Here is an 11,617-nt window from a genome sequence, read left to right on the forward strand (position 1 = left end):
CAGCTCCCACCTTCCCGCCACCCCCGCGGGTGTTTTCCCCACGGAGGCAGCTCATCTCCGTAAGGGGGTGGCTTGCTGGTTTATTTTGATATATTTGTTATTATTATTATTATTAATGGCAGTCGCAGGACAGGTCCCCTGGCCTGGCGGGAGTGCCTGGAGAGGAGCTCTGGCAGTTTGATTTTTAACTGGCTTTCTTTTGGGGATGAGGCAAGGTGTAACCCAGCAGCCCTGGCCCGGGCCAGCCCGCTGCAATAACTCACTGCCCGAACAGCGATAGAAGTGACTCAGGCACACACAGCACTGCCTGCTAAGTGTAAAGATAAATCCCCGAGGTGGGCTCTCGAACAGTTGTGAAGTTTTGGGATAACTGCAAGAATGTTGTGGGCTCTTTTTTTTTTTTAAGATACCAGATATTATTCCAGTTGCTCCAATGACCATTTGGTGCATTTAATTCCATATTAGAAGATGATCTTGAAGAGGAGCTCCCTGTATTTCTGTGCTTGAATTCTGTGGGCAAGAAATTGCTTTTTCTTCCCCTAAACGAGTCCAGGATTTAAAATGAGTAGGCAATCACCAACAGCAAATGAATGTAATAATAAACTTACATTTCAATAGCTTTGTATTAAGGCGAGGAATTTATATGGTTAACAGTAAGATTTTTTTGGTTTATGATGCATAATCCTAGGCCCAGTCTCATGGCCCGTATTCATACAGTAAGACTAAGTAATTTTGGTGATGTTAGTCACCCGCATGTGACTAGAAAGAACAGCTTTCTAGATTGAGTTGCTGTTACTCAAGCAGATGGTCAATGATTGAGGCAGAGCTATGTTGCTCAATAGTAAACTCAGTTTGGTGGATTAACACTTAGATTTTGTGTGTTTCACCCCTCTGGTTATCCATAATGCTAAAAAATACCATACCATGTGTTTGGTGCATTTAGCTGTTTATACGTAACACTGAATGGTTTTATCCAGCACTAACATACAAGCAAATCTCAATTTATTAGTAAAAAAATTTAAATAGCCTGTCACATGACTGAAGTTGTTGTTGTCTATCGTGTATTAATTAAATCTAAGATGTATCCAGATAGAAATACACTGGATTTCTGTAATTGAAAGTGCTTCAATAATTAATTTCTTAAGGGATTGCAAAGCCAAAGCTCTTCAGACTACAGCTGGAAGAATGCAGTATTATTTCAAAAGACTTTCTGTGTGCTGCATTTTCCATGCCTGACTTACTCAAATGAGAACTCTTCGTTTCCTAGTTATAAATTGTTGATCTGAAATGATTTATCTGGAATCTGAGCACTGTATTTTTCCCCATCATCCTCTTCACAGAAACTACAATGAGAGGGTTTTGTAGGCTGAATTTGTTTTGGTCTCCTTCAAACACTTCATTCCTTTCTGTAATGTTTATGAAGCACTAAAGTACTGAAAAAATGTATTATCCCTGGAAAACGCATCTTAAATACGTTTGAGTTTTGGGAAAAGGCCTGCAGGTACATTTGGAGGGACAGAGGTGCATTCCACCTACTTACAGCAAGATTAGCCAAGCACCCACACCTAGTAAGCTAACCAAATGAAAACAATTTGTTGAGTTTGTTTAGAGTAACTATATTTTGCTGGTACCTAAGAAAGAAGTGTGATTGTGATATTCCTTTTAATTTAGTGACTGTGCTGTTGAAGCTCTTGTTCCCTTTTTGGCAAAGACAGCAGCTCTTGTACAGCTGGTTTTATTTAGCAAACTTGCCCTTAAAATAGGTGGGAAACAAGAAATAAATTGCTCAGATGAAGATGAAGGGTATGATTTGGCCTGGCAGTTAAGGCATGAGGATTAAGTCAAGTGTGCCTGATTCTGCTTGTTGTGCTGTCAAAAGTAAAACTCAATTAGACATCAATGTCCTCTTAATGAGAATTTTGTTACAAGGTGGAATTGTTGTGGGTTTGTTGTTTTTTTTCTGCAAGTGTGCTCTTCATAGCAAAATTATTTTTAAATTTTGTTCTGAGATACTAATTTTTTAGCTAATGCAGTAATTAAAAGCCTAGATCATTAATATGATCATACCTCTTCATATCCAGAGATGCTAGAATTTAATGGAGACTTATTTTAAAAAAAACCAACAAAACCTGAACCTAAACTAAAACAACAACCAAAAAAACTCCCACAGAACCCAAAACCCCGACTTACGTCTTTCTGATATTATTGCATTTTGTCTAAATCCTATGCAAAAATATTACAGGTACTAATAGTTTTTTCTGGTTTTTACGACCTGTTAGTATGAGAGAATAAGGAGGAGAAGGTACTTTTAAGTTAAACTATTCTTAGTTCAAATAAATATGCTGAACAGGAGTACCTTGTCTGGGAGAGAAACTATTCTATACAATGCAGCAAAAATACTTAAAGCTAAGGTTAGTTTAAAGCTATTTACAGTGTCTCACCTTAGTCATGCTTTCCGTCCACAGTGGCTTTGGACTAGTATGGAGTCTGCTGAAGTAAGGTAGCATCTCTTATTTCCTCACAGATGAGATCTGAGATCTCCCCTACCCTTGAGGAGAAATTGTAGAGCCAAGGTGGCTGTTAAATAGCCAGAAATATCAGTAATGCTAAATGAGTTGGTGTCACTGAAGCAGTCTTTTTCAGACCCCTGGGTCTTGGAAGTAGATACTTTTTTTCAGATGCACGATACAGTTTGACATTTGCCTGCAAAATCGTCACTCAGAGCCTGGGGTTTGGGGAATTCTGCTCTTGTTCTTCAAATGCAAGGTCTAGAACCTTGTTGCCATTTCAAATAGGAAGTTTAGAATCTGGTGCTGATGTAACTGGGGCGCTGAGCACAGACACGTTGTACTGGTGTGTTATTCCATCCCTGCTGTAAACAGTAACATGTGTTTTGTATTTAGCATTCCTTAAAATCATGTGCAGTGACTCTTTGCAGGGTAAGAAATATAATCATAATTGTTTTCCTCTTTAGATGATTTTAAGCCAGCATCGATTGATACATCTTGTGAGGGTGAGCTCCAGGTTGGTAAAGGAGATGACGTAACAATCACTTTGCCACATATTCCTGTAAGTTTGCTTTATGTGTGTCCTTGTTTACTAACTTCAACAAATTTGAATGTAGTTACAATCTAATCTGAATGCTATTTTCACTTTCATTTTTATTAATACCAGTGGGTTCAATATTTAAGCAGCCAGACTTGTAGTGTGTTACCTTGGGAAAGGACTGTACAATTGAGTCTTTGTAGAGGGTGATATTTGTAAGGTTCCAGACTATTCTTTACTTTTGAGTCCTTCCTTCTTGCTCTTACAGTTAGCTGGAGCTCTGTACCTGATTTCCTTCAATTTTTAGTGCTATGGCTTAATGAAGAAAGGCAAAGTAATTGCCTTTCTTAAAGATTTGGTGTTCAAAAGCCACAGGAAGGCCTGTAAGCATATTCTTCCCATTACTAAAACATACATGGATATCGTTCCTGGCTTCAGGTTTATCAGTGGAAGTGAGTGGGATGGTTCTGATGAGTGACAATGAAGTGGTTTCCCATCCACTTCCTCCTCAAATTGTGCCATAAAGACCTACTGTGTGAGAATGCTGGCCGAAAAGCAATAAAACAAGTGATCAAACTGTGTAGTTGCAGCAGTTTTGTAACTGAAGCTTCAGTGGTTTCCTGTTCAAAACAAAAGAAAGTGCTTGCATGCTGGAACTGGGTTTGTTTATTAGCTGAAGCTAATGCAGTGTGTCAAGCCAGTAAACCAGAATTCACAGACATCGATGAGTTTGGTGGTTGCAGGGGGGCATCAGTCAGTTTGGAAGCCTTGTGTCAGATCCTTTTTGGCATTGCTTATTCTAGCATGTTGGTGTTTTAATTGATAGGTGGTGGTACTGTGATAATTCCCTGAATGAGACTTTACCCTGCTTCCCCCCCTTGTGTTTTTTATATGGCTTTGGTCACCTTTAGTGCTGCAGGAGGTCACTGGTTATTTTTCTATTAAAATCATGAACATGGTAGTGTTACTTGAAAGCAGATAACAATACAGTTAATAGCAGCAGCATTCTTCTTGGATTAACTGGGAGCAGTGTTGTACACTCCTGTTTTGTGTTGAACAACATGACTTGTAATGTCCCTTTCTGAATCTCTGTACTGAGAAGTTTGGTTTGATTGTCTTTCCATTAATATGAACAGCTTTGAGCTTACAGCATGCTTCAGGAGCTTAGGTAGTTAGCTGCAATAAATGCAGCCACCGTGTGTCTGTGTTGTTCCAAGGCAGGGCTGCCTGTTCCAAACAGGGAGCTGGAGCTCCAGCATACTGGAAGAGAGTGAGAAGTATTGAGGTTGTTTCATTCTGACAAGATTTACTGAATTTCTTGGATCCTGCTCGGGTTCTCCTTGGGTTCTCAGTTGCCCAACAACTGGATAGTATTCAGATTCTAAGTTGTTTTTTGAAATTGCCTGGTCCCTGAGGATATCTCTGGTAATTTGTTCAGTGGAGGTGTGTTTGTGTCCCTTGCTGCTTGGATAAATTGAAGTACTATTTCTACATGTGGATTTAGCGGTTTTAATATTTGATAAACAGTCTTGTTTGGGGAAGTGAAGAACTTGTGTTTGTTAAAAAACCCTCACAGCATGAAATAAATGTATTAAATGTCACCTGTTTCACCTGCCTTCTTCTATCCTGTGGTATTTAAGCACTAACATAACATCTGAACTTTTAATTCTAATTAGAAGGACGGAACTGTTAATTTGCTTAAGCAGGATGCTATTTCTGCCCTTTTTTTTTTTTTTTTTCTAGTCAAAATCATAGTCTTTCCTGAGTCAGGAGGCTTCTGGGTAGCAGAATGATAGCCAACAAACTTTGATCAATTTTCATTAAATATGTGCTTTATACGTTTGCTGACTTAGTTGTCAACAGCGAGTAGAATTTCACTTTCAGCTTGCTTTTTATTCTCTTAAATATTCCTTTTCTCTCTTAAATGTAGGAATGATAAAAATGTATCATGTCTTTGAAGACTAGACTTTTTTGAGACACCTTTTCTGAATCCTTTCTGTATATCTCACTGTATCTTTGATGGGGATTCAACTTTTTCACCCCTGCTGTTCTGAAGCCATTTTAAATTCAAACATTTTCTATTTATTAGCAATATGGAGAATAATAATGATGTTCTGAGTGGTTAAAATATTCTTGCCTACTTTTTCTACACAAAATACAATGTAGAAACGTGCATTTTTTCCTTTTTTCCCTGATTTTGGTGTTGGTTTCCTACAGCATGTGCAAAGGTGCACATGAATAAACATTTTTTTTTAAAATTCCTTTTGTACAGTAGCTATAAGTTACAGAGAAGTCTGAGAAGGTTTCATAGCTGAGAATGTATTTCTGTATTTTGGTATATCCCCTTAGAGTAACATGTCTTTTTTTGACGTGGCCAGGCCTGTGTCCACACAGCTGTGTGCAGATAGACTGTAGATTCTGCCTTCTGTAACCCCAAACTCAGGTGTCTGAGCCAGCCTGCACATGGATGCAGTACAGCTGGGCATAATCTCAGCATTATCAGTTAGCCATTATCAATCAGCATTGTCATGCACCACCATATGAGTTTGACTTTTTTAGATCTCAGTCTAAGCCATTAGACTTTTACGGCTCTATGCAGCATTGTATGGACTTTGGGACTTTCTGGAAGGCATCAAAGTACCCTGTTTGCTTTTGAGAAGCTGTTTTGGTATCATTGCATGGCATCTACGTGCTAATCTGACTTTGAAGAAGGCAGCTGTTCTTAACATAGTTTGTGACAGTTGCTCGTAATCCATTATGAAAATAACTGCTTTAAAAAAAAAAAAAATATATATAAAATACAAAGCAGTTTAAATTATTTTTTAATTGACCATATATTTCTTTAGGTAAGAGTTCTGCTACACAAATTATTAGAACTTTATTTCTTATCCAGGCCCAAGATTTCCAGAGCAGAAATGTCAAGATTTCTGACACTTGTCAGGACCAAGTGTGCAAATACAGTTAGGTTACCATTTGGGGAATTAAAACTGTAAATAATGGCAACCATGGAGATGTTTTTTCACTGCAGAGACACTTAAAATTATGAAAGGCATAATATGGCCATGAGGAAGCATCCGATCTACTGCATATAACTGTGTTTTTCCCTTTTTCATGAATTAATGTTTTCTGTAGGAACTGAACATTAATTGCTTAGCCTCTTGGTCACAACAAGATGTGTATTTGTTTCTCTTACTGTTTGTAAATTTTTAGGTAGAGGATTATAACAACAAAAATTGTGTGCTCTTTCTTTGATACCAGGGTTCAACTCCACCAATGACTGTGTTTAAAGGAAATAAAAGGCCATATCAGAAGGACTGTGTGCTTATTATCAATCATGACACTGGGGAATATGTGCTGGAAAAACTTAGTAGCAGCATTCAAGTCAAGAAAACAAGGTAAAGCTGGGGACAGTGCTGTTGATAGGATTAATTCTTGATGAAGTTTTTTCAGACTGTCTCTTGAACCAGAACTCAGTTTTCTTTTATTTTGTAGTGATGTTTAACTTATGGGCTTTACATGGCTAATTATCTTGCCTAAAAATGCAAATAGAAGTGTGAATCCAAGAGTAAAGAATTTGTCAGTTCTTCATTCTGAAAGAACATAGTTATAGTTTGCAGTGAAATACTGATGATTTGAAGCTCTGGAAGCTGGCTGAGGGACGAGATGTGTTTCAGGAATCTCTACTTAGATGAAAAAAAACATGCAAATATTAGGCAGTCAAAAGGACTGTTGGAGTTTCTAGATTTGTTCCCTGCAGCTTCTAGTGAGAGTCATGGTGCTTTAATAATATACTCTCCCAGAGCAAGAAACACTCATCCCTGTATTGGGTGAGTGATATATAAAGTGCAGCCCAAGTCCAAAGCCTCCTGCTTGGGCAGGGAGGGGAGAGAAAAACTGTAGAAATAAGAGTTGTGGGGTTTTTTCTATTGGAATTGCTGAGGCCAGAAAATCCTCTCTGACCCAATATTTTTTCTTCACTGCACGAATGCTACAAAGTGTGCAGCTGGAACATTTTGGTAGTCTTGCTTCTGTGCAAGTGCTTGAAGTCACTGGATCATGTTCTTTCAGCATCACTGGACCACAGGATATTGAGAAAGAGAAAGCAGTTATTAAAAAGCTACATGAAGAAGAAGCAGCTCTTAAGTAATTTTACAAATTCTATATTAAAAAAAAATAAATAATATTGCAGTGTAAAACTTCTAGCTGCCAAAATTGCTAGAAATGTGGGTTGCAGATCACCAGCAGTTGGCTGGAGGTTTGCCAAGAACACCTTGAGTTCATGGTGAATGGACTCCTCTGACTTAGTGATGTGAAAACTCATCCATGTGGCATTCATCTTGTCCAGAGGATATCAGCATGTCATACATGAGATTTGAATTCCTAGTGCGAGTTCTGCTGGACTTGGTCCAGGTGATGCTTAATCTAGAAAGAAGCAAAGAAGTGCAGGAGACCTTGGGTTCAGTGAGGTGTTCGGATCCACTGAGTTCTGGCTCTGATGAGGTGAAAAATGTTTCAACTTCTTTCAAGCAGAGACAGGGTAGCAAAAAATGGAGGATTCCTGTTTTGAGGAATACCATTTTGCAGAGTCATTCAGTTTTATGGATCAGAAGTGTTTGTTGTTTGTTTGTTGTTGGTTTTTTCCATGGCTACTTTGATCTTTAACGACCTGTTGGCACTCTGTGGGAGCAGAGTTTTTAGTGTTAACTTCCTAATGTCAATTGCGGGGGAGTAATTGCACCTACTCTACATAAAACCTTCTGTCCTTTCAAGAGCATAATTAATACTGGAAACAATTTTTGGCTTTTACCTTTCACATGATAAGATCAGTGTATTCCCAAATCCTGACTTCTCTTGTAAATTGCCATTTAAGCTGTATTGATGTGGTATCTAATAGCTGCATTTCAGTGATGAATGAAGAGGTGGTTCTGTGTTTAATTTTTGAGGTTGCATCTACAATTTGAAATACCCAAGTTAGTGCTACATGTGCTGGCTCAGATACCAGAAGTCATTTAGGTAAAGCCCCAGGGAGTTCCACATGGGCTAGTTTAACTTGTTTCTCAGTGGGATTAGCTGACAGGCACAAAATGTCTCACTGCTGAGCTGGGACCCTCCTAGAACCGGAACTGAGCTCTAATATCCACATAAGCTGCTCTGTGCTATGCTGCATAAAGCCACACCCCCAAAGGCTTTAGTGTTATGTGATAGATACACTGCACATTTTAGCCTGACTGTGGTGTAACTTAGAGGGACCTGAATAAGTGTTTTGTTTTGGGGTTCTTTTCTGCCAAAGATTGTCCTACAATCTGAATCATATCATTGATTCAGTAAAAAGAAGAAATACCTGATCTGAATTGAGCAGCTAGGTATAGCCTATCTCTCCATAGCATGGAGACTATTTCCCACTAAGGAAACTGCTTAATTTTTTTTTTAAGGGGTAACAGCAAATGAATGAAAAACAGGAATTAAGTACTAGCATGCTGTATTGAGCAGTAAGAGTGATTGCTCTAGTCAGATTGACCTCTGAGAGAGTTCAGCTTGAGATGATTTAATTGCAAGTGAGAAAATCGTTTCTTTTGCCATGAATGTTTTAAGCAGGATTTTGTTATGAGTGGATTTGTTTTATCATGCGGTTACTTTAAATTACTATGATTGCATATTCTTTTTTAAAAGTACAAATACTAATTGCTAAATTAAAGCCTTCATTGTTCTTTAAGTAGAGAATTTGGCACCACTGAACCACATCTGGATTTGAAAATGCATTTTGTAAGAGTGTTGCAGTGTAGTTATATATGCATATTTGCTATTGAAGGCAAGTGTTGCGTACAGAAAGCTGTAATTCACTGTTCATCTTTATAAAACAAAGTAGGGATATGCACAAAAGGAAGTCACAGATGATGCATTAGTACCCGGATACTGAAAAGCAGAACACAGTTGTACGGTACTGCTGAATATCTCTGGTTGTTTTTTCAGAGCAGAGGGCAGCAGTAAGATCCAAGCCCGAATAGAGCAACAGTCTGCCCGAGCATCTCAGCCTCCTTCACAGTTCAGAGCCCCAACCAAGCCAGCAGCTGGACCTAAAACTTCTCCTTTGAAAGATAATCCTTCTCCTGAGCCTCAGCTGGATGACATCAAGAGAGGTAAAGAAGGGTGTGTAGTTGTCTGAGTTTTGATTGGTTTTGTCTTTCTTCTTTATAATAAAAGCTGTGACTGTGCAATTTATAAAAACATGTTAGAATGTTAAGGGATTAAAAGATGGTACTTGACAGCTGGTTTGTCATCTTTATATCTTGTTTTAAGGCATCTTAGTGAATTATTTATTCTATTCTGCTAGCATAGATGATTATCTGGCATGAGAGAACTTCCACTTGGTGAATAATTTTCTCTCTTCCAAACTGTTTCTCTTTTGGGAAAAGAAGACAAAGTAAGTGTGAATTCAGAAACCTGCAGCTAAAGGAGTTGAATGAGTGTCTTAGGCAACAGCAATAGTTCGTGGTTCAAGATGTAGTTACGCAATGAAGTAACTTGGACAAAAGTTATTCCTGCGCTGAGTAAAGTTGGAGCCATTTGCCAGTGGGATGGAAGGGCTGGGTGGCCATGCCCCCATCAGGAGACGTGGAGTTTGTGCCCTGCCAAGCAGTGCTTGTAGGGGAGGGATGAGTGAACAACCCTGCATCTTCTCCTTTACTGTAGTCGCTCCTCTGCAGCTTTTATCACATCTGCCATATAGTTGCTACGCTGACTTATAAACTACCTTGAAGGGATGAAGGGGATGACTGGCTTAACTCAGTCTTCTGCTCAAGCAGTGCTTTGGCTCAGTGTTTCACTGTGGGCAGGGTGCATTTCTTTGCCTGTATCCTTCCTTTCACGCTGGTGTGGTGTCTGGTTTTGCTGTAGATAACACAGTCAGAATGAGGAAGAGTTTAAATTTAAATTTTTATTTGGTTCTCTTGTATCTCTTGTCTGGCACCCGATGCAATTCTATTTTAAGATTTGTCTTTCTCTCTAGGTTTTGGGTTTTTTCTTTTTTTTGTTTCTGGGTCTTTTTTTTTTTTTCTCTGTCCCATATAGCTATTTTTGCCTGTAGACTTAGCCTGTGTTAATTGCCCAGACTATATTAATTACTTTGCAGGGTATTTTTTCAGTTCATGGTAATCACTAGGTGACATTTTCACTGCTAAGCTATCTGTGTGTTTGCACAGGTGCTGACTGGTCTCACTCTTTCGCAGCAATAGTGTTTTCAATACCTGGATGCTGGTCAGCAGGCAGAATGAACGTCTGAGAGTCTGTTAGCTACAGTTCCCTTAGCTGCATTGCCATTTTTATTTTCTGGGTAATAGGTAAGGAGAAAGATAACAGGTGATGCATTATTTTAAAAATTTAATCAGTTGTACATTTTTAATGTCTTTTCTTGTGGTGTGTAATAAGTTACTTAACTATTGGGGCACTCTTGCACGTGTACAGCAGTTTGTAAAGATCGTGTTACGGTAAAATACATTTCTATAGTGTGACATCTGTTCTGCAAAGGCCATTTTCTAGTGGTCTAAAATACAAATCACATTGTTTAGAACTCTATTGATAATTTTTTACCACCTGATCATCTTTTACTGGAAAGAACCTTGAAATAAATAACCAGTAGAGTTTTTTTCCAAAATCAAGCAAAGCAACACCTCACTTGTACTAAAAATAGGATTTCAAGTTGCTGTTTATGAGACAGTCATTCAAGGCCCAAAAAGAGAGAGCACAAATATGAGGGCAGGGGTTTTTTTTGCTTACAGTTAATGCTTTTGTAACTTTTTTCCACCATTGACTTAGAATGTCAGCATTACTACACCATTTATATTATAAGAGCCTACTTGGGAAAGGTAGAACTAAAATGGCACTGTCATACAATGATAATAAAACTTAACAAACTTAATAAAAGGCTATGAGAGAGTCTTCAGCCCTGTTATCTTCCCTTAATGTCTTTTTATGAGTAAAGACTTGTGAGTTCTGAGGAGGCTGTGTTCCTTCCATTCAAGCAGTAGCTTTCCTTTTGTTGCTTGCAATCCCCAAAAGATGTGGTTGAAAACGTCCCTGGTGCTGTGACACTCTCTTGCTCCCAGTATGCCCTACTTAAGGGCGTGTCTGATGTGTTACAGTTTTAAGGTAACCTCAGATCAGGTTTCTGCTTTCTCCCAGTCCCCTCAGCTGTGCATTCCGCTACAGATGAGCTGGGAAACAAACTTTCAGGTAGGTCAGTTCTCTGTCCCGTTATGCGGCTGTCAAAACAACAGTGCCTGGGGACAGAGTCCAGAGCAAGTTGGAGTTGAACCAGTCCTTTATGCAGAGAGACCTTTAGGAGACTGTGTCTAGGGCCCTGCACCAGAGGAATCATTTTCCTTCAAGCTTTTATATTGTCTTCCTGTCTGAAGGGGGCAAAAGAGAGGGTAAGAGAGCTTCTTCTTTTGAATACTTGGCTACATCCGATAACATTTCATTAGGCGGTGAACATTTATACACATATACCACAAACAGCCATTTATGTGCATGAAGTAATCAGCATTTATCATACATATTTGACCACAGCAGTAAT

The 11,617-nt window shown here is 38.8% G+C and overlaps 1 protein-coding gene across 1 annotated transcript in view; it reads left to right on the forward strand.

Moving 5' to 3' along the window:
* The window catches only part of EAF1 (ELL associated factor 1), a 19,198-nt gene that overhangs the window by 1,759 nt on the left and 5,822 nt on the right, over positions 1 to 11,617 (forward strand). The window contains exons 2-4 of the mRNA XM_010007602.1: positions 2,975 to 3,069; positions 6,304 to 6,440; positions 9,016 to 9,182. Of these exons, the coding sequence (XP_010005904.1) occupies positions 2,975 to 3,069; positions 6,304 to 6,440; positions 9,016 to 9,182 (399 nt within the window). The remainder of the gene's footprint in view (positions 1 to 2,974; positions 3,070 to 6,303; positions 6,441 to 9,015; positions 9,183 to 11,617) is intronic.

The sequence above is a fragment of the Chaetura pelagica genome, unplaced genomic scaffold, assembly GCF_000747805.2.
Source record: "Chaetura pelagica isolate M959 unplaced genomic scaffold, ChaPel_1.0 scaffold10, whole genome shotgun sequence".
NCBI lineage: Eukaryota > Metazoa > Chordata > Aves > Apodiformes > Apodidae > Chaetura > Chaetura pelagica.